The sequence below is a fragment of the Stenella coeruleoalba genome (genome assembly GCF_951394435.1).
Source record: "Stenella coeruleoalba genome assembly, chromosome: 19".
In the NCBI taxonomy this organism is placed as follows: domain Eukaryota; kingdom Metazoa; phylum Chordata; class Mammalia; order Artiodactyla; family Delphinidae; genus Stenella; species Stenella coeruleoalba.
In genome coordinates this window covers 7,710,012-7,730,942 of record NC_137165.1, presented here as the reverse complement: position 1 = coordinate 7,730,942, position 20,931 = coordinate 7,710,012, and the positions used below count along the sequence as shown (strand labels likewise).

Sequence of the window (20,931 nt, the reverse complement as noted above, 5' to 3'; positions counted from 1 at the left end):
TATTTTGTCTGCTCAACGGAAAACCAATCCAGCAGGACTGGTGCTTTCTGTCGAGATTCAGGAAACCTGATTCTGATCCCAGCTCCGGTTTTCTTGCTGACTTACCCTAGGGCTGTCCAGTGCTGAGAGCAGGACCTGTGGCGGAGTATGCTCCCCTATTCCCAAGGAAATTCACGTAGATTTTAGGGGAAGGAATGTAGCATCCAGAAACCCCTTATATCTTGGAAGAATATGGAGCATTATATGATGAAGGAAATAAAATAAGAGCACCCGGGTGGAATATAAAACTCGGCTTTCCCTCTCAGAGATGCATGCTAAATACGGGAGTGTTAAATTTCAAAGAGCTTAAAGAATATAAATAAACTATGTGGATCTACTTGTACTCACGACATGATGATGGGCATGGGCTCTGGAACCTGAGCCAGCTCTGCCACTTAAGAGCTGTGTGTCCTTGGGCAAGTGACTTAACCTCTCTGTGTTTCCGTTTTTTCTTCTGTAAAATGGGGATCATCCTGGTTCTTATGGCTAGCACACGGGTTAATCCATGCACAAGGCCCAGTTTTTAGTAAATTCTTTCACCGTTAGCTGTTACTACTAGCTGCTATTTTCTGAACTTTGTTTCCTTTAGCCGTCCAATGAGGCAGGTGGATTGCATCAGTGGTTCTCCGCCTGGTTGAACACTAGAGTCACCTGGGGAGCTTTTAACATTCTGATGACTGTGCCTCTCTCTCCCTGCTTCCCTTGAAACAGAATCTCGAGGCGTGGGGCCTGGACCTCTGCATTTGAAAAAAGCATCCTATGTGATTCTGGGGCCCAGTGAGACTGAGACCTTTGAGCTTGAAAGCTGTCACAGTATCTTTCTATTTGGAGGGGTTACAGCCTCCCTTCCCATACTCAGTGCACTCATGCATGTGACTATATCCTTTTTAAGAAATTGAGATGAGTCACATAACATAAAATTAACCCTTTTAAGTGTGCAATTCAGCAGAATGTACACCCACCATGGTGTGCAACCACCAGTTTTTTCTGGTTCCTAACCATTTTCGTCACCCCCAGAAGAAAACCTGGTACCCATGAAGCAGTCACTCGCCAGGCCTCCTCTTCTCAGCACCTGGCAACCGCCAATCTGCTTTCCGTCCCTATGGCTTTACCCACTCTGGATTTTTCACATAATTGGAATAAAAAATGTGTGGCCTTCGGTGCCCGGCTTCTTTTACTCACACGATGTTTCCGAGGTTCATTCGTGTAACAAGTGTCAGGACCTCGTGGCTGAATAATAATCATCGTGTGTCTGTACCACATTTTGTTTACCCGTTTACCCATTGACGGACACTTGAGTTGTATCCACCCTTTGACTGTTGTGAAGAATGCTGCCATGAACCTCTGTGTACAAGGGTTTGAATACCTGTTTTCAGCTCTTTGTGGTACAGATCTCAGAGTGGAATCGCAGTGGTGGCTCTCTAATTAACTTTTTGAGGAACCGCCAAACCGTTCAGTGTGATTAAACTTTCATGTGTATCCTCTACCCTCACAGATCTTCCTTGACCTGTCCCCACTGCCTGAAACAGAGCAACACCTTCGATCCTTTCCTGTGTGTGTCACTGCCTATCCCCTTGCGACAGACGAGGTACGTGAGCATCATGCCCATGAACTTGACTTCCATCCTTGGGAATCTTTTGGGCTTGCGGCTGCATTTTCTCCTTTGCTTCCCAGCCAAGCTTTGCAGCTTGGGGACATTCAAGGATTGAATGGGACAATGAACGTGAAAGGTTACAGAGTCCCTTCTTTAGCCGAAGAAGGAATTATAAACATGCTTTTGTTTATCAGCCCCGTTGCCAGGCTTACGTCTTTAGCCCATTCAGAAGCCGGCACCAGCCAGTTGGTACCACTCAATCAGACAGGGGCGAACTGCAGAAAATCTGTCACCCTCTGCTTTGCCCTGCTTTATTTCCAAATCCTTTTTCCTCTTAGTGAAGGTGTAGGAAAAGGTTTATTTAAGGAGCAAAGAAAAAGGAAAAGGGTTGTTGGGAGATGTGAGGAAAAAAAAGAAAAGAGGAGGCAGGGTTGGGTAGGAGGTGTAATCACTGCAAAAGTAAGAAGCATATAGTGCAAGCATCCCAGAAGTCCAGGGCTTGGCAGTGACTGTTAAGGCGATGGCCCGTGTCAGTCTCATGGAATTTTAGCGAACTATATGGGGCGCCTTCACTGTCACGGAAGCTGGCATTTCTTCCCTGGGTTCCTCACCTTTGTAAAAACCATTTCTCTTGCCCTCTGTCTGTTGGCATCCTCCATCTTTAGGATGCAGTGAAGACATGACGGCTTTGTAAAGCCTTTCCTGGCAACTTAATCCCCCTTTCTGCTCTAAATTCCTGTGCTGCTGACTGTCTATGCCACAAATATAACACTGGCTTATCCTGTCATCAGATGATGGCTACTGATAGATATGAGCTGTGATACCTGGCCTGATGCAGCATAGCACAGTGTTTAGGACCACTGACTCTGGGGCCAGACTGCCTGGGTTCAAGTCCCAGTTCGGCTAACTAGTTGTATGAATTAGATAATTACTGCAGTATAGAGCAGGGGAAACAGGAGCTGGAGGGGTGAGCCCTGGTGTGCTGCTGGGGGTAGTAGGAAGTAGAACCAGAGAGAGTCCAGAGAGGTTGGGGGGCAGAAGGGCTGTATCCAATCACCAAGGGAGAACTTCAGGAGAGTCTCATCAACAGTGTTGAGTTGTCCTGGAAGAAGCTTGACTGCTCTACTTCTCAGACTTTGATTTTCTTTTTGCTTAAGATTATCTATTTAACAAACAGAACCTGGAGACTATAGAGATCTGTACAGATGGTCCCTGACTTACGATGGTTTGGTATACAATATTTTGACTTTACAATGGTACGAAAGTGATGAGCATTCAGTAGAGACGGTGCTTCATATTTTGAATTTTGATCTTTTCCCAGATGAGCGGTATGAGGTGTGGTCCTCTCTTGTGAGGCTGGGCAGGGGAGCACCATAGCTCCCAGTCCAGCCTGGTGATCACGAGGGTAAACAACTGATACACTTAAAATCACTGTTTTTCACTTTCCATGTAGTATTCAATAAATTACATGAGCGATTCAACGCCTTATTAGCACGGAAGCTTCGTGTTAGATGATTTGGCCCAACTGTAGGCTAATGTAAGTGTTCTGAGCACGTTCAAGGTAGGCGGGGCTAAGCTGTGCTGTTCGGTAGTTTAGTTTTATTAAATGTATGTTCGATTTAAGATGTTTTCAATTTACAATGCATGGGTTTGTCGGGATGTAATCCCATCATAAGTTGAGGAAGGTCTGTATTGTGATTCTTAATCAAATATCTTTTATTTTTAACTTGCTGGAAAAGTACACTCAGCTGAGACCCTTGGAGATTTGGCTCTCCACTGCCACCTGGTGGCAGCATACCTAAAGGGCAATGACCCGACCAGGAAGCAGAGATTTTGCCTAAGTGCTGAACTTGATCCATTATCAGTGATGGTGGCAACAATCCATGTCAGTCCTTTAAGGATGTGGCCTCCTTCCTATTTTCCAGATTCTTGAGCGTCACCTTGGTCTTCCCCTCTAAGAGCCAGCGGTCCCTGCGGGTTGGCCTGGCCGTGCCAATCCTCAGCACGGTGGCAGCCCTGAGGAAGATGGTTGCAGAGGAAGGTGGCATCCCTGTGGATGAGGTGTGATGGGGCCTGGTGATGGGATTGATGGATGCTAACTGGGCCGGCTGTCTAGGGTGTTTAGGTTAATTTCTGGCTCGCGGTGATTCCTGAGTGACTCCTGAGTTTCTGTTTGATTAATAGTCCCTGGTGTCTGTGCTGACGGGGCCTTGACCTCTCCCTGCATTTTCACAAAATAACCAGAAAAGGATACCACCTTTATCTTACAATCAATCATCATCATTTCAACAATAGCTGACTCTCAGTAGGGCTTACTAAGTGCTGAGTACCATTCTATGAACTTTATAGCTAATTTACTCCTCACCACCATCCTGTGAGGTAGATATTACAATTATCCTCATTTTAGCAGCAAGCACTGAGACTTACCCAAGGTCACACAGCTGGTAAGTGGCTGGGCCAGGATTTGAAATCAAACGCAGATGGTTTGATTTCACAACCACTATTCTATACTTTCACTCCCGGGAATATAAGCCAGGAGACTGAAGGGACAATAAATGAAATATAAGGAACTACTGAAGGAACTTGTGGTGTATATATGAGAGAGGCAATTTGGAAGAGAGTGGGATGGACGTGCTCCAATTTTTTTTTTTTTTTTTAGCATCTTGGTAAAGAGTTTGGATTCACTTGACTTTGGAGGGCAGACTCCTAACAGGGACCCCCATGAAAGGACAGGGTAGAAGTGATGGTGGTGAAAAGCAATGCGGTATGATGAGAAGGGCTTGCAGTGGGGTTCTAATTGTGATTCAGTCCCTTCTCGTTTTCTGACCTTGGACAAAGTAATTGGTCCTCTGTTTCTTTAACTGTAAAATGGAAATTTTACACTTCCCTGGTGACCTCGTGGGATTGTTTTCTAATTAAAGAGTATTTTTAACCTTTTTGTTAAGGAATAACATAGGTACAAGAAAGTGTCCATGTCTTAGGGTTATAACTTGAATTTTTGCATGCATGTACATACGTGTAACCACCATGATTATTGAGGCTTTCCATCACCCCAGTGGACTCCTTCCTGCCCCCACCCAGTCAATCCCTCTGACCTCTCTCACCATTTTAATGAAGATCTCAACTGGGGAAAAAAAATGTGTGTATCTTGCTTTGTAAACCCAAAGTGCTATATGGGAATCTATAGTGAGGGAGAGAGTAGGACAGTGGGTGAGAGAGTCTTGGGGGAAAAAATAGCAGTAATAAAAGATAAAAAGGGGAGAAGTCTAAGAGAGGTAGAGTTTGAAACTTTAAGAGAGTAAAAGGACTGTCAGGAATTTAAAAGGCATGATGGGGACTTCCCTGGTGGTGCAGTGGTTAAGAATCTGCCTGCCAATGCAGGGGACATGGGTTTGAGCCCTGGTCCAGGAAGATCCCACATGCCACAGAGCAGCTAAGCCCGGGTGCCACAACTACTGAGCCTGTGCTTCAAAACCCCCGAGCCACAACTGCTGAGCCTGCGTGCCACAACTACTGAAGCCCGTGTGCCTAGAGCCCATGCTCTGCAATAAGAGAATCCACCACAATTAGAAGCCCGCGCACCACAACAAAGAGTAGCCCCCGCTCGCCGCAACTAGAGAAAGCCCACGCACAGCAATGAAGACCCAACACAGCCAAAAATAAATTAAAAAAAAAAAAAAAGACTTATAGGGGACTTCCCTGGTGGCACAGTGGTTAAGAATCCGCCTGCCAGTGCAGGGGACACGGGTTCGATCCCTGGTCTGGGAAGATCCCACATGCCACAGAGCAACTAAGCCTGTGCACCACAACTACTGAGCGTGCGCTCTAGAGCCTGCGAGCCACAACTACTGAGCCCACGTGCCACAACTACTGAAGCCCGCGCACCTAGAGCCCGTGCTCCGCAACAAGAGAAGCCACCGCCATGAGAAGCCCGCGCACCGCAAGGAAGAGCAGCCCCCGCTTGCCACAACTAGAGAAAGCCCGCGCGCAGCAACGAAGACCCAACGTAGCCAAAAATAAATAAATAAATATTTAAAAAAAAGACATAAATAAATAAATAAAGGCATGATGTGTTTGTTAAGTTCCCTTTGAGAAACTAGAGGGAAAGTGATCCTCCTCATTCCAGGTGATCTTGGTTGAACTTCATCCCACTGGACTCCAGCGGTCTTTCTTTGATGAAGAGGACTTGAATACTATTGCAGAGGGAGATAATGTGTATGCCTTCCAAGCCCCTCCGTCACCTGGCCAGGAGATGCTCTCAGGTACAAGAGTGCTTTGCATAATGTTATTTGGATATTACGAGTTATAGGTTTGAGAGGATACTCATTGGGTGCTAAGGCAAAAGACACTTCATTTTAGTACTTGGAAATATCAGGCTTATCTTCTCCGATATTTGTTGTACAGATGGTTGATTATAAAAGTTAATCAACTAAGACAGGGGTTCCTGAAACCTTAGTATCAGAGTCACCTGGAGGTCTTGTTTAAACAGATTTCTGAGCCCTGCCCACGGTGTTTTTGACTCCGTAGGCCAGGGGTGGGGCCTGAGAAATTACACGTCTAGCAAGTTCCCAGGTGATGCTGACGCCGCTGGTCCTGGGACCACGTTCTGAGAACCACTGTTCAGAATAGGTGCTGGGGTAATCTTTGTCTTCAGGACTCTTATGGTTCAAGGTCAGTGCTTGAAGTAAAACTGTTACAAACTGGAGCATAGATGGCCAAAGAGATGATTAAATGACTTTTTGTTAACAGTCCCGCTTCCCTATGTTAACTTTTCCTAAACTTTGGATAGGCCAAGATGGCCAGTTTCTGACAGCCTTTCGTTGTAGGTCAGTATCCATTTCGGTCCAATTAGCCAGTCAGTAAGGCTCATATTTAGAGGACCTTGTACCACTGTTACACACATACCCCAGATGAATCCTATGCCCTGGACCACATCCTCGGCCAGCCTAGGTGGCAGGCAGCCTGTGGGAACCAAGTGTCTGCAGGGGCTCTGAGTCATCAGAGAGACTCTGGGCCTGGAACAGGACATCGACAGGCCCTGATTATGTGATAACTCAGTGAAATAGCCCTCATTTCAAATTCAATCACAGGACACATCTGTGCCTTAAAAGGAAAGTTTCAGAGCTGATTGGAAATTGAGGATGGTCCAGTTCCTCTACTTCCTCAACAATAAAGATTCTGACCTTCTCTCTGTACCCCTTACGTTGGCGTTCTAAGAGAGCGGATACTCTACAGCTCTCTGATCAAAGCATACAAGCAACCAGAATCATTTTGGTGTATTTTTCAGATTGGCTTTGAAAAGTATTAATTAAAATCCCTGCCTATACTTTAAACTTGGCTGACCACAACAGCAAATTCACTACCATGGATATCATCTTATGCCAGGTGCCTGATGGAACAAGTGCCATGAACCTTAATAGCACTTCCCCTGAAGCCCTCCAGTGTCTCCCAAGGGTGGTTAATGGATGGTCAAAGAGAAGAGGGGCTAGAAGCCAGGGTTCTGACCCAGCGCAGCAGCTCCTTTAAGAACACAAATGTAATTCTCGCCCTTCAGCTCGTCCATCTGGTCTACCCGTCTCCCCACGCTTGGCAGCCTGCGAGGGTCAGCGATTATCCCTGCCCGTCCACAGTGAGACCACGGTGCTAATCCTCTTCTGTAATTTGGTGGGCTCAGGCCAGCAGGCCAGCAGGTATGTTTAACTTCATCCTTCTTTTACGTGATGTCTGGGTTGTGTCAACATGTACTTGGAATTTGCGCTAGAATAATTCTAATTTGAAAAAAAATAAATATCCATTCTCAAAGTTGATCAACAAGGAGCAGGGAGTAAGGTACTTCCTGATCGCGAGGATCAGAAATAACGGCCTTCAGCAGATGGCTAACATTGTCCTTAACAATTGAGCATCGGAGCTTTCCCTGTTGGTTTTAGGAACAATGATTTTTGCTCTCACCATGTGCTGTAAGGCCTAGGCAGTGCAGTAAGACAAAGGAAAAAGAAACTGGCTATTGGAAAGAGGAGGTAAAATGACCACTATTTGCAAATTATATTATTCTCTGTCCAGAAAACCAAGAGCTTGAAAGTAATTAGAACTAATGAAAGAGTTCAGGAAAGTGACTGGTTGCATAACAAATACACAAAACCAGATAGCTTTCTTACGGAATGCAAATAAAATGTGCGAAAGATATTACTCCAATGAAAAAATTTTAGATGGATAAAATGTTTGTAAAATTTACCTGGAAGAACAAACTCGTAAGAGTAGCCAGAAAATATTGGGGGCAGGAGAAAGAAGGAAGAGGGATTTTTCTAGTAAAACAGAATAAAGTTTTAATTATTAAAATATTGTGTTATAGGCGGAAGAGTATACACTTAAATCAATGACACGGAACAGGTCAAGCGTACTTCAGTATTTGTTAGATGATAAAAATGGTGTATTTCATATTAGTAAGGAGTGAATGAATTATTTAATACTAAGCCTGGGCTAACTGATACTTTCCTTTCTTTTTATTTTAAATAATCAATTTTTTTACTCCCGCCATAAATTCTCATGTATATATTGATTGGAGAGGTAATTACAGAAAAGGAAACCATAAAATAACTTGAAGGTAATATAGGGGAATATTTATATCTTTGAGTTGGGGGCTGTTTGAACACCTAAGGCAGGAGGCTATCAAGGATTGATAATGCTCATTCTGGGCAAGTGTCAAGAGAATGGGGCACATGCTTCACGGGTAAATTGGTGTGGCTTTTCTAGAGGGCAGGTTGGAAATAAATAGCTTTGGTCTTATTTCCACTTCTGGAACTTTATCCCAAAGAAACAATGAGTCATGTGCACCCAAAGGCGTAGGCAAAAGAACGTGTATCGTTCCCGCCATGAGCAAGCATTGCTTAAATAAAAAATTGGAAACAACCCAAATGCCTAGTAATAGAGGATAAGGTGAATACACCCATCTGTCGATTCAACAATTGACGCCCGGTGCCCTTGCCCATCCAGTGCACCAGCTCGTAATTAACTTTCGCAAAGTTAATTCAACAGTAGCACATTCTCACCCCACTGGATCTTCACGCAGCCTTGCAGGTGGGGCCAGAGAGCAGTCAAAGGTCAGTGATTTGTCCAGAGGTACCCAGGGCAGAGCTGGAATTGACAGCAGGCAGTCTAGGCACCACAAGCTCACTGCTGCGTGCTCATCGGATCGGGATATGGAAAACATTCCCAGTTGCGAGAATATTCCTGATACACAAAGCCATCGATGTGTCCACTGGGCTTATCTCTGCCTGGCTTTCCTCTGGGTCCTGTGCTCTCTCTCTGGGGAAGAGGGTTTCCCAGCCACCTCTTTACACTGCCATGTCTCCATTCATAACGAGGGTCTCAGATGGGCAATTTTGTATTGTGTTTTGTGCTCAACTCTTATCCAGTTGAGAGAAGCCAATGAGTAGAGCCAATGCTCTTGACTGTTGGGTATTGTTGGTTTTTCTTTTGCTGAAATAACCTCATTTCCTTGGATTTCCAGGTTTGGGCCACCTTTCCTGATTAGGGAAGACAGAGCCATCTCATGGGTCCAGCTCCATCAGTGCATTCTCAGTAAGGTCCGCTATCTCATGAAGAGCGAGGCTTCTGTACAGGTCAGTGTGTGTGTGTGTGTGTGTGTGTGTGTGTGTGTGTGTGTGTGTGTGTGTGTGTGTGTGTGTGTGTGTGTGTGTTGTCGGGGGGTGGGGTGTGGAGAGAGGGATGTAGGAATCTAGTGGTAGCTCAGGAGAGACAAGCATTTGCTGTCAATGACAGTGTTCACACTGTCGTATGAAACAACTTTGATTTATATGCAAGAAAATCACCATTTTATGGTCCGTGCTGTTTCTCTCTTTGTGGCGTTACAAAATACCTTCCATGGACGGAGCTTTTGCTCGTTAAATCTTTCGAAACATCATTGGAAGAAAGAGTGGGATTTACATCATTCATCTCAGTTTTGTATATTTATGGCTTCCCATAGTTCTTCTTGGAGGGGAGCTTATTGTAATAAACTGTAACTTATACATTTGGATCAAAAATTTCAAGGGACTTGAGGTATAACTTCTGTGGAAAATTAAAATGGATGTTTATGTCCAAATATGAAAACCTAGGTATTAAAACAGTTTTGTCCAGTTTTTGAAAAACAGGTTAAAAACTCAAGGGGAAACACCTTTTTGCCTTGCTCATTTATTTATTCTCAGACTGGTAGTTTCCAAATAAAAACAACAAATTCTAAAACCATTCCTTCCAGCCCCGATAGTATCAGAACCTGTTCTGAGGGCTGCTTGGCATAGAAGACATTAACATGTTTAGGGACATGTCAGTAGCCTCAGAATTTTTGTTTTCCCCCAACTACCCTCTAAGTAAGAACTTTTCATTGGGGGATGTACCAAACATTTCAGAGGGATTTCTGTATAGTTCTTCATAATTCATGTTCCTTCCTGCTTAGGGAAAACCGTACATCTGATTTGGGATTTACACGAAATACCAGTTTGTTTAAGACCTTTTCTACATTTGCACCAAATCTTTATCTCCAAAGGATTTTTGCTTCACGAACTGCCCAGCATATCTGCCATGGTGCCCAAATTAGAAACTCGAACTTCTCCCTAAGTAGGTCAGAATATCTAGTAATAGCTTTAGCTTTCCCCAAACCCTGTGCTCCTGGCTGTTGAGAGTGGATGAAACGGCTTTCATGCAAACGTTGAACTCAGCTGTTCTTATTCTCCCCCTGATCTCCCATGTGCTCTTGCCTCTGCATCTCTCCGGTCATTTCAATTTTAGAGACCGATGAAGCAGTCAGTGGGGCCTGCAAAATTCGAATACAGGCAACCTCCAACTCAGCTACGGACGCTTGTCCGTAGATACATTGACACATGTGTGGATGCCCATGGTTTTATGTAAGAATAATGTGTTCTAAGTGGTTGTGAGGCTCCCAGGCTAGCTCACCCATCTAACCCACAGGCTTTTATATTTTGGGTTTTGTTGTTGTTGTTGTTTTGGCCGCTCTGCGTGGCTTGCAGCATCTTAGTTCCCCAACCAGGGATCGAACCCTGGCCCCAGCAGTGAAAGCGCCGAGGCCTAACCACCTGACCACCAGGGAATTCCCAAGGCTTTTATATTTTGAAGAGTTTGAAAAGAATTTGAAAAGAATTGGTAATAATTTGGAAAGAATCAGCCTTCTCAACATTGAACCAAAGAGATTAAAAGCAGTGAACATACATTGAAGGTTCCAAAGTGAATTTCCCTAGCCAAGAATGAAGGACAGGAAAATGTCTCTTACGAAAATGACCAATTAGCTAGATGGGATTAATTTGCAATGAATTATGAAGAAAAGAGATTGATCATTGCCTAGGAATTTTTCTGGTTGCTTTGTAAATTTTCTTCGTGGGCAGGCAGGGCGAGCTGCTTCTCTGCAGTGTAGGTGCCTTATTATGTTGCCATGCAAACAGCAAGGCTCCATTAGGGGTGCCAGGAAAAAGAGCTTTCCCCCCCCAGATTTAACTAACTTCTTCTTGGGAAGTACACCCTCGCGTGGCCAGCCCTGAATCCAAGCCCCTGAAGTCAGCTTGCTTCCAGCCATCAGTTTTGTGTTTGTTGAAGAGGCAGGTCAGCTAGAGTGTAGGTATAGTCCAGGAGGCGTCCACACTCCCCAAATGTCACACTTATTGCCCCTCCCCCATCAGCTACCACAGCCCAGGAGTCGGCTCAGAGCTCCCTGACTATGTTTCGGGTCACACGGTCTTTGCCCTGTTACTGTTTCTTTGAATTATAATGTTTTCCTTCTCTTCTCCTGCCTGAATTCAACCTACATTTCATTTGTTTGTTTGTTTTTTGCCGTACGCGGGCCTCTCACTGTTGTGGACTCTCCCGTTGTGGAGCACAGGCTCTGGACACGCAGGCTCAGCGGCCATGGCTCACGGGCCCAGCCGCTCCGCGGCATGTGGGATCCTCCCGGACTGGGGCACGAACCCGTGTCCCATGTATTGGCAGGCGGACTCTCAACCACTGCACCACCAGGGAAGCCCTCATCAGTGTTTTTTAAGTAGAGATTTCTGCCACTTATCTTTGTCAGACTTTGTAAGAACATTTCATTTTTTTCTAGTCGTGGCCAAGGTCATCAGTGACAATTTTAAGAACTGTATTTCCATTGCTTAAAGAGACCATTGATTTTTTTTTTTTAGATATTGTGGTAAAATGTATGTAATGTGTATTGTAACCGTTCACAAATGTACATTAATTATATTCACCATGCTGCATAACCATCACCACTATACTCCCCAGATTTTTCACCATACCCACAAAAATTATACCCATTAAATAACAACTCCCCATTGCCCCAACCCCTAGCCCGTGAGAACCTCCATTCTACTTTCTGTCTCTATGAATTTGGCTACTCTAGGGACCTCATATAAACAGAATCATAGGGCTTCCTTGGTGGCGCAGTGGTTGAGAGTCCGCCTGCCGATGCAGGGGACATGGGCTCGTGCCCCGGTCCGGGAGGATCCCACATGCCGCGGAGCGGCTGGGCCCGCGAGCCATGGCCGCTGAGCCTGCGCATCCGGAGCCTGTGCTGCGCAGTGGGAGAGGCCACAACAGTGAGAGGCCCGTGTACCACAAAAAAAGTAAAATAAAATAAACAGAATCTTACAATATTTGCCCTCCTGTGTCTGGCTTATTTCACTAAGCAAAATATTTTCAAGGTCCATCCATGTTGTATCATGCATCTGAATTTTCTTCCTTTTGAAGGCTGAGTAATATTCCATTGTGCATATATACCACATTTTGTTTATCCATCCATCTGTTGATGGATACTTGGGTTGCTTCTACCTGTTGACTATTGTGAATAAGGCTGTTTAAGGCTCACTTCAATTTCAGAAAAGTTAAAATATGAAAAAAGTGTCCATCTTAGAATAACAACATAGGTGGTATTTCTTTTACGCAGCTTATTTCGACATGTATAAATACTTATTTAGCATTTGAGATGTAAAATGCACACTAACTTGTTTTTAGATAATTGCCTCATTTTGGTAATCTGGTGACGTCAATAATCATCTTAATAAAGTAAATTAGCTGCTAATAATTAATGAACAGAATTGGTTTAATTCCCTATTAACTGTGCCAACATTTGTCCCAATTAAACCTGTGTTATTTTAAATCACTGTGTTCATTGTTTTGGAGAATTTAATGTGTTACACGGTATTAGATCACTATGTTAAAAGGTATAGGGTGTATCTTCTAAAAAAACTGAAGCCTTTATATCTCTGGATTTGGAATAATTATTAAGGGCATATTCAAAATACACTATAAGCAAAAGGTTACATTTTTTGAGTAACTTCTTTGCACTTAACCGTCTGATTCACACCAACATGTGGGATGACCTGCTTCTTGTTCTTGGCCTGGCAGAACCTGGGGTCACTGTTCTCCATCCGGGTTGTGGGGCTGTCCCTGGCCTGCAGCTACTTGTCCCCAAAGGACAGCCAGCCCCTCTATCACTGGACAGTTGACAGGTAAGGGGATGTTCCAGACGTGGTAAGAGAATGCATACGTTCCTACCTGACTAGACTCCTTCAAGGCTGTGTATCAATAAGACTGATGACAATCTTAGCTGCCTTTGGTCTTCAGCACCAGCGCCTGGGTTAGGTCCTTATACACATTCTGTGCTTTCAACCCTCATGTCTAGAGCGGGACTGACGGCCACTTCAGAGATAGGGAGACACTGAGGTTCCCAATGATTAGTGAATTTACGCACATTCATGCGGCTGGTTAAGGACTGTGTACTTCCGTGAGCTCAAAACCTGTTTTTGAATCGTCTTGGTGACAGTTAGGGACACATGTGACATCTCCACTTTTTTCTTGCAGTACATTCAAAAACTTCTTTTAGGTGCAGACCCTCCTGTCTGTCACTCGTATATATGTTTCTTGGTTGTTGTTGTTTTTTTTTTTTGGCCACGCTGCGTGGCTTGCAGGATCTTAGTTCCCTGACCAGGGATCGAACCCATGCCCCATGCAGTGGAAGCATGGAGCCCTAACCACTGGACCGCCAGGGAAGTCCCCATATGTGTCTTGTTGATTTCACATCTTCCACTCTCTCCTTGTCCTGTCTCTTCCGCATTAAGGCCAGACAACCTCTTCTGAGATGGGCTGAGCCCAAGCAGCTGGAAAGAGCGATGGGTTGATTCACACTGAGATTTTCTGGGTGTGGGAGAGTCTGGAAGGGGAAGACCTTTCAGGCCGTGGAGGTGGACTGGAAGGTGCTCCTTTCACTGTGCAGTGGAGGAAAGCCTAGCAGCTCATTTGAGGCATCATCATAACTGGGTATTTGCTGAGGACGTTCAAGCAGAACGGCCTCCTCGACACTGAGAAGATGGCTGGGGCTGCAGTGGGAGGGCTGAGTCGTGGCCTTGCAGCCACCAAATCCTCGGAGCTCGCCAGCTCCCAGGGGAGCTGGGACAGAGCCTTCAGGGGTGGATTGAGGACCAAGTCTTCTGCAGACAGCACCTCCCCAGACCCCCGACCTCAGTTTCCATGCAGCTTTGGACATTTCTGTTGGGAACATCAGTCCTGGGGGTGGAGGAGAGAGTGGGAAGCAGACTCCATGCCTTTGATGGGCTCCCTGTTCTCTCATCAGGGCTCTGCACCTCAGGAGGCCGGGAGGCCCCCCGCACATCAAACTGGCCGTGGAGTGGGACAGTGGCACCAAGGAGCAGTGAGTCCAGCAGAGCCCAGCTCTGGCAGAGGAGACAGGGCCTGTCCGTGCAAACGGACCTTCCTGTGCCAGTTCCCCTGATGCGACAGTGGGGTGTATGATGCCCCCCGGATGCCGTGTGGCCCGTTCCTCAGAGAAGCCCCAATGGCAATTGTCTGTATATAAACAACAGCGACAGGAGTAATAATAACGATGGCTGTGGGTGGTGTGAGTGGTGGTAACAGTCACAGTTGGAAATGGTGAGGTGACACTTACCCACTCACCCCGTGCCAGCCACTGCTCCGAGCCCTTTACATCCATGCAGTTTATTTCATGCATCAGTTCCTGTGCGGTAGGTCCGACACGAATCCACATCATCAGATGTGGAAACTGAGGCACAGAGAGGTTAAACGGTTGCTCAGTGTCACACAGCCCGTGCCTGGCAGAGCCGGGCTTTGAACCCACTGTCGCCTCAAGTCCATGCTCTTAATCACTCAGCGTGGCTGCTTCTCTAACACCGAGTGCATCTGCCCGACTTCGGGAAAGGACACTGTTCAGTCCGGCGAGTGTTTATTAATCTCCTGCTAGGTGCCAGGCCTTGCACCACGACATGAAACAAAAATGAGTAAGCCAAGGGCTCGGTCCCTCTCTGGGTCCGTGGGGGCACTGAGAAGTCCAGTAAAAGCGAGTGGGTGCCCTGGGAGCCCTGGGAAGGGGGCCTTTGCCTCCCGGGCAGATGCTTTGCACCCCGTTAGCTGGGAGTAGGGCCCCCTCAGGGGTGAGACCCTGCGTGGCCTCTGTCTGCTCCTGCAGCCTGTTCGGGAGCATCCAGGAGGAGCGGGTCCAGGACGCGGACAGCGTGTGGCGGCAACAGCAAGCCCACCAGCAGCAGAGCTGCAGCCTGGACGAGTGTTTCCAGTTCTACACCAAGGAGGAACAGGTCCCGCCCTGGGAGTCCACGCCCCTTCCGGCCCGGGGCCTGTCAGTGGGTGGGTCACGACCCCGGGGGGGCGTGGCTTACGGTCCCGGTGGCTTCCCTTCCAGCTGGCCCAGGACGATGCGTGGCGGTGTCCCCACTGCCAGGCCCTGCAGCAGGGCGTGGTGAAGCTGAGCCTGTGGACCCTGCCCGACATCCTCATCATCCACCTCAAACGGTTCTGCCAAGTGGGCGAGAGGAGAAACAAGCTCTCCACGCTGGTGAAGTTCCCGCTCGCCGGCCTCGACATGGCTCCCCATGTGGCCCAGAGAAGCACGGGCCCCAAGGCCTCCCCGGGCCCCTGGCCTCCTTCCTGGAAGCAGCCGGCCTGCCTGCCCACCAGCTACCCACCAGACTTCCTGTACGACCTGTACGCGGTCTGCAACCACCACGGCAGTTTGCAAGGTGGGCATTACACAGGTGAGCCTGCCTCACGGCCCGTGGCTGCGGCCCGGGCCTCCAGGTGCCCGGGGAAGGGGCACCCCTGGGATGCCGAGCTCGCTCGGGCCCTCGGCACCAGCTGACCCCTGACCCGGCACACACCGGGCACCTGCCGGGGGTGGGGTGGTGGCGTCTGGTCCAAGCGTCCAGCGGAGTTCCGTGAGGGGTTGGAATAGAAAGTTAGTTACAGCCCGAGTTTTTGGCCGTGTCGGATACCAGAGGGTAGCTGTTGGAACCCAGAGAGTGCCATTGATCCTCGTCTGTGATTCAGCACACGGACTCCTACTTACCAGATTCGGTATCTTTTATTTCTGTGGGGTACCTTTAATTGTTAATCCCTCGGAGGGACTTGGAGAGAATGAAGGCTGGAAGGACAGAAACAGACAGCTTGGCAGCTCGTTCAGTTGTTCATAATCGTGTACCTTGGTCTCTTCTAGAATAATATAAAGTATTTCATTTTTGAAAAAATGCTTGAGAATATTTCATTTTGGGGAAAAATGCTCTATTCCTAGTGCACTAATGAACCTGCAATTTGGAAAGCACCAGACTGTATAAAAATCCAGGATCATCACTCATTCATTCATTGAACAAATGTTTATGAAGTCCCATTCTATGCCAAAGCCTGGGCTAGGTGCTGGAGTCTCAGTGATGAACAAGACAGATAGGAGTCCTGCCCTCATGGGACTAATTTCAGACACAGACAATAAAAAGATGCTTGTCCCTTTAGTACTTTCCCTACTTGGTGTCATGGAAAGGTGATTGGTTGATGTGTCTGAGATACAGATAAGGCCTCCCTGAGGATGTTACCTTTTTAGGTCAAGAGCTGAAGGATGAGGTGGAACTAGCTGTGTGAATAATGGGGGGAAAACATGGGCAGAGCTACCAGCCTGCGTGAAGGCCCTGAGGCGGAGTTTGCGTGTTTAAGAATTGATGAAAGCCTGTTGTGGCTGAAGGGGAAAGTGACCTAAGATGGAGCTGGGTCTGGAGGCCCTGTGGGCCACGGACAAGAGTTTGCACTTTTTTCAGAGGGTGATGGGAAGCCATTCAAAGGTTTTAGGCAGGGAAGCCATTCAAAGGTTTTAGGCAGAGGAATAAAGACATAATCTAGTTCACAAACGGAGGTCTTAGCTCGAGCAGAGAATTGGGTAGCGCAAGAGTGGAAGTGGGAATTCCAGTTAGGAGGAAGTTTCTGGGGCTCAAGTGAGAGATGGTGTTGGCTGGGACTTGGGTGATGACAGGGTATTCAAGGCATATTTTGGAAAGAGGATCAGTGAGACTGGCTTTTGGACTCAACGTGGGGTGGAAGAGAAAAGGAGGAGCAGAGACGACCTTCTCCGTGCCCCCTTGGGCTGGTGCAGGAGCCAGTAAAGTGTGGCTTGTGGGCCACATCCAGTCTGGCACCCGTATTTGTACAGCCCATGAGTTAAAAGTGGTTTTTACATTCTAAAAAGTGGTTTAAAAAAAACCCAACCAAAACAACAAGAATACATGGCAGAGACCGTATGTGGCCATCGGGGACCTGCAAAGCCTAAAACGTTGTCTGTTTGGCCCATTACGGAAAAATGTTGGCTGACTTCCGAATTATGGTTATGGAATGGTTGTGGAATAGTTACGGAGCCATTTACTGAGATGTGGAGGGAAAGGAGAGGACTATTTCTCATACTTGTTTAGAAGGTGGTGAGAATCTTATTTATGAACATTTTCTTAAATGTTTGACTGCAGTTCTTAGGTAGGAAAGAAGTGTACCATAATCCCAACTGCATATTTTCCTTGCGTACTGAATCAGAGACATGCATTTTGAAGGTCCTCAAAAGAACGGGGGTGGACATTGGCCTTATTGCCTGGGACTCGCATAAGTGTTATAAATCGAGACTCCCTCTTATTGGAGATTTTGCCTGAACGGGCTCTACGACATAAGGATTCAGCTTGTGTGGTAACAGCTCACTGGATCAGTGAGCATCTATCTGGGTGTGTAACTGGTTATCCTTGCTGATTCTGCCACATTCACTTCCGGCTAAAAATGGTCCAGCGTTTCTATTACAAACGTCCGTTTTTCAGCCATGCCAGTGGGAAATGTCTTCCTGCTTTGGGGGGCTCCAGTAATGGGGACTTGGGGTTTGGACCTTCGCAGCCTACTGCCGGAACTCTCTGGATGGCCAGTGGTACAGTTACGACGACAGCACGGTGGAACCGCTTCTAGAAGATGAGGTCAACACGCGAGGGGCTTACATCCTGTTTTATCAGAAGAGAAACAGCATCCCTCCCTGGTCAGCCAGCAGCTCCATGAGAGGTAGGTTTTGCTGGTCCTTACAGGAGAGGGGAGGATTGGGAACGGGGAGGATGCTCTATCAGACATCGAGGCCCGGGAGAGGTCGGCAAGGATCTGAAAGAGGAAGCCTTGCTGCTACAGAGCGTGTAGAGCCCTACAGACTAGTGTCCCGTTTGCAAGGACGTGGGAGGGACATACTGAAATGCAAGAACGGGAAAAGGAATAAGATTCTGTATCTGTGGCAAGATTCTGTATCTTGGGAGCATGGGATTCCATATTTCCGCTCCCACCCATGCTGAGCCAGATCTTGATTAAAGTTGTGCAGTAGAACCCTGCATTAGTCCTGGTAGAAAGGGAAGGGCAGTTATAAGGGATGAGGGGCCTTCATAGGAAATAGTTACTTAATCACACCCCAGAGATAAGTTTATTAGACAACCTCCAGCTTGCTTGGCAGTCTGGAGATGGAAGAGAAGGGTCAAAACGCACTTTTTGTGTGCCACATTTCACTCTGCGAACTAGCCATCCTTACTTAGGAGCGAAAGAACATTTTTAAAAAAATGACTCAGATCTTCTGGACCCAGATGGTTGGAAAATGGCCAAGTTAAACCAGATGCCCCAGCAGGTCTAAACCCACCGTCATGCAAAGTCTGCCTTCTTTTCACAGAAGGTAGACGTGGCGAGAGTGAAAAACATGCCACATTTAGAAAACTGGACTTGGCGACCAGTAATTTCACGAAAAGCCTTTCAGTTCTCATCAACATTCTGTCCTTTCTGTGCCCGAGTGCCTTTCCCTAAGTGTGTAGGCTTGGTCTCATGGTTCGTCAGTTATAGGTTCTCCTCCAGAGATTCAGTCTCGTTTCTGTAATTCCACTCTGGTTCTGTAGCTCCGGGCTCGGGGATGGGAATCTGGCCGTGAGAGGTGCCCGGGGGGCCCCGAAGGATGGAGGTGGGTCCAGCCTGCCCTCTCTGTGCTCCTACAGGTTCCACCAGTTCCTCCTTGTCCGATCACTGGCTCCTCCGGCTTGGGAGCAGTGATGGTAGCATGAGGGGCAGCCTGCTGTCCTGGAGCCCCACCCCCGGCCCAGCCCGGCCCCAGCTGCCTGGGCCTGCCTCCTGCACCAAGAGCCTCCCCAGCCAAGGAAAGGGTACGTTCGGTCACGTTGGTTAAACTCGCTGAGCTTGCTTTCATTCTCTGTAGCGACCGTCACTCCTCAGCTTTATGAAGGTGCTCGCACTTCACGGCTCGGAGCGTACAGAGTCCCTCGGTACGAGAGGTTTATTGATTTCCCAAATCGGGGCTCTCAGGACCTGGCCCGCCCCCTGCCCACTACCGTCTGTGCTCCCTGGAGCTGACCATCTAAAGGGGGCCCACAGCGCATCAACGAGTGAATGAATCTCATGACGGGGTGTAAAGCAGGGATGAGGGCGAGGAGGTGAATCATCAAGGGAAGAAGGTATCTAGGCCAGGGGTGGGGGAGAAGGGATGCAGAGGGCCCGTTAGGTAGGGCGGGTGGGGAAGGCCTTTCCGAGGAGGTGAGTTTGGAGCAGAGGCCTGAGTGCGAGTGAGTCCTGTGAAGTCTGGGCGTGTGCTCCGCACGGTCAGGGTGAGGGCTGTGAGGTGGGAGTGAGCGTGGGATGGGGGGTAGGGGGGTGCAGGAGAGACCAGAGCTGCGGCCAGAGTGACAGGAGGTAGTTGGGAGCGTGCCTTTGTCACATGGTACCAAGTCTGCATTGTATGCCAATTGCGGGGGTGGGTGGGAGCTACTGGGAGATTTGAGCAGCAGGTCATCAATCTGATACTTTCGCAAAGCCTGCTTTAGGAAGTAGGAAGCCAGAAGGCCAGCTGAGAGGTCTGGCTGTGGTTTTCCAGGCGAGAGTGGGTGGTGGCTTCGATTAGTGGGTGAGGTATGAGGTGGTCAGATCCGGGGTATATTTGAAGATAGAGCTAACAGGATTTGCTGGTTTGGGGTGTGAGGGAGAGAGGAACCAAGGAGGACTCTTTGCTTGGTGTCCACATAACTAGGTGACCAGTAGTAGTACAGGTGGGAAGGGCTTGGTTGGCTAGGATGCAGGGTCTATTTTAGAGGGAAATCCAATGTTTGACATGGTTGTTTTGAGACTCCGGTAAGACTTCCAAATCAAGATGATAGCTAAGGAGTGGAGAAAAATATTTGAGGGTCATCACCACACGGATGGAGCCACAGGGCTGGCTGAGCTCTCGTAGGGAAATTATACAGATAGAAACAAGTAAAGACCTAAGACCAACCCTGGCGCTCTCCTACATCTAGAGGTTGAGCAAAGGCAGAGAGGACAGCACAGAAAACAGAGGAGTGGCCTGTGAAATAGGAAGAAAACTGGGCAAACATGGGTCACAGATGCAAAAAAGGGGACTCTTTCAAGGAGGAAGAAGCCAACTGTGTCACATACTGTTGAGAGGCTGAGTAGGATGAAGATGGGTAAGTGACCATCGGGCTGGAAGGTCACCAGTGACTTGCCAAGAGCATCTGTCACAGTTTGGAAAGAATGGAAGCTGTCAGTAACAGGTGGAAAAGAGCCTGGGTTAAAGAATTGACGGTGGATATGGGTTCCATCAAAGACTGTGATTTAAGAGGCAGTAGCTGCAGAGGAATGTGGGCTGCCAGCTCTTTGGGGTTTTCTTTGCCAAATAAGAACTAATGGAGCATGTTAGCATTCAGATGGTCCCGACTAGAGGGAAAATGTGATGATCATGCAGGAGGTAGAGGCAATAACTGCAGAAACAAACGTTTTCAGAAAAACGCACGTGTGTCTGTCCGTCCGTCCGTCTGCGCATCTTTAGCCTCCGTGTTCCTTCCATCAGGAGGTGGCAGCACATTCTGATTACTTTTAGTTTCCATGTTTCCTATTAGCACCTGATTTGGTTTCATAAATAAAAAAACTTTAAT

At 47.5% G+C, this 20,931-nt stretch overlaps 1 protein-coding gene across 1 annotated transcript in view; it reads left to right on the top strand.

The window, feature by feature from the left end:
* Positions 1-20,931, top strand: part of USP43 (ubiquitin specific peptidase 43) — a 63,030-nt gene that overhangs the window by 26,713 nt on the left and 15,386 nt on the right. Inside the window, exons 4-14 of the mRNA XM_079903518.1 lie at positions 1,535-1,627; positions 3,559-3,694; positions 5,760-5,895; positions 7,188-7,323; positions 9,141-9,252; positions 13,040-13,143; positions 14,265-14,342; positions 15,135-15,261; positions 15,366-15,702; positions 17,870-18,028; positions 18,988-19,152. Of these exons, the coding sequence (XP_079759644.1) occupies positions 1,535-1,627; positions 3,559-3,694; positions 5,760-5,895; positions 7,188-7,323; positions 9,141-9,252; positions 13,040-13,143; positions 14,265-14,342; positions 15,135-15,261; positions 15,366-15,702; positions 17,870-18,028; positions 18,988-19,152 (1,583 nt within the window). The remainder of the gene's footprint in view (positions 1-1,534; positions 1,628-3,558; positions 3,695-5,759; positions 5,896-7,187; positions 7,324-9,140; positions 9,253-13,039; positions 13,144-14,264; positions 14,343-15,134; positions 15,262-15,365; positions 15,703-17,869; positions 18,029-18,987; positions 19,153-20,931) is intronic.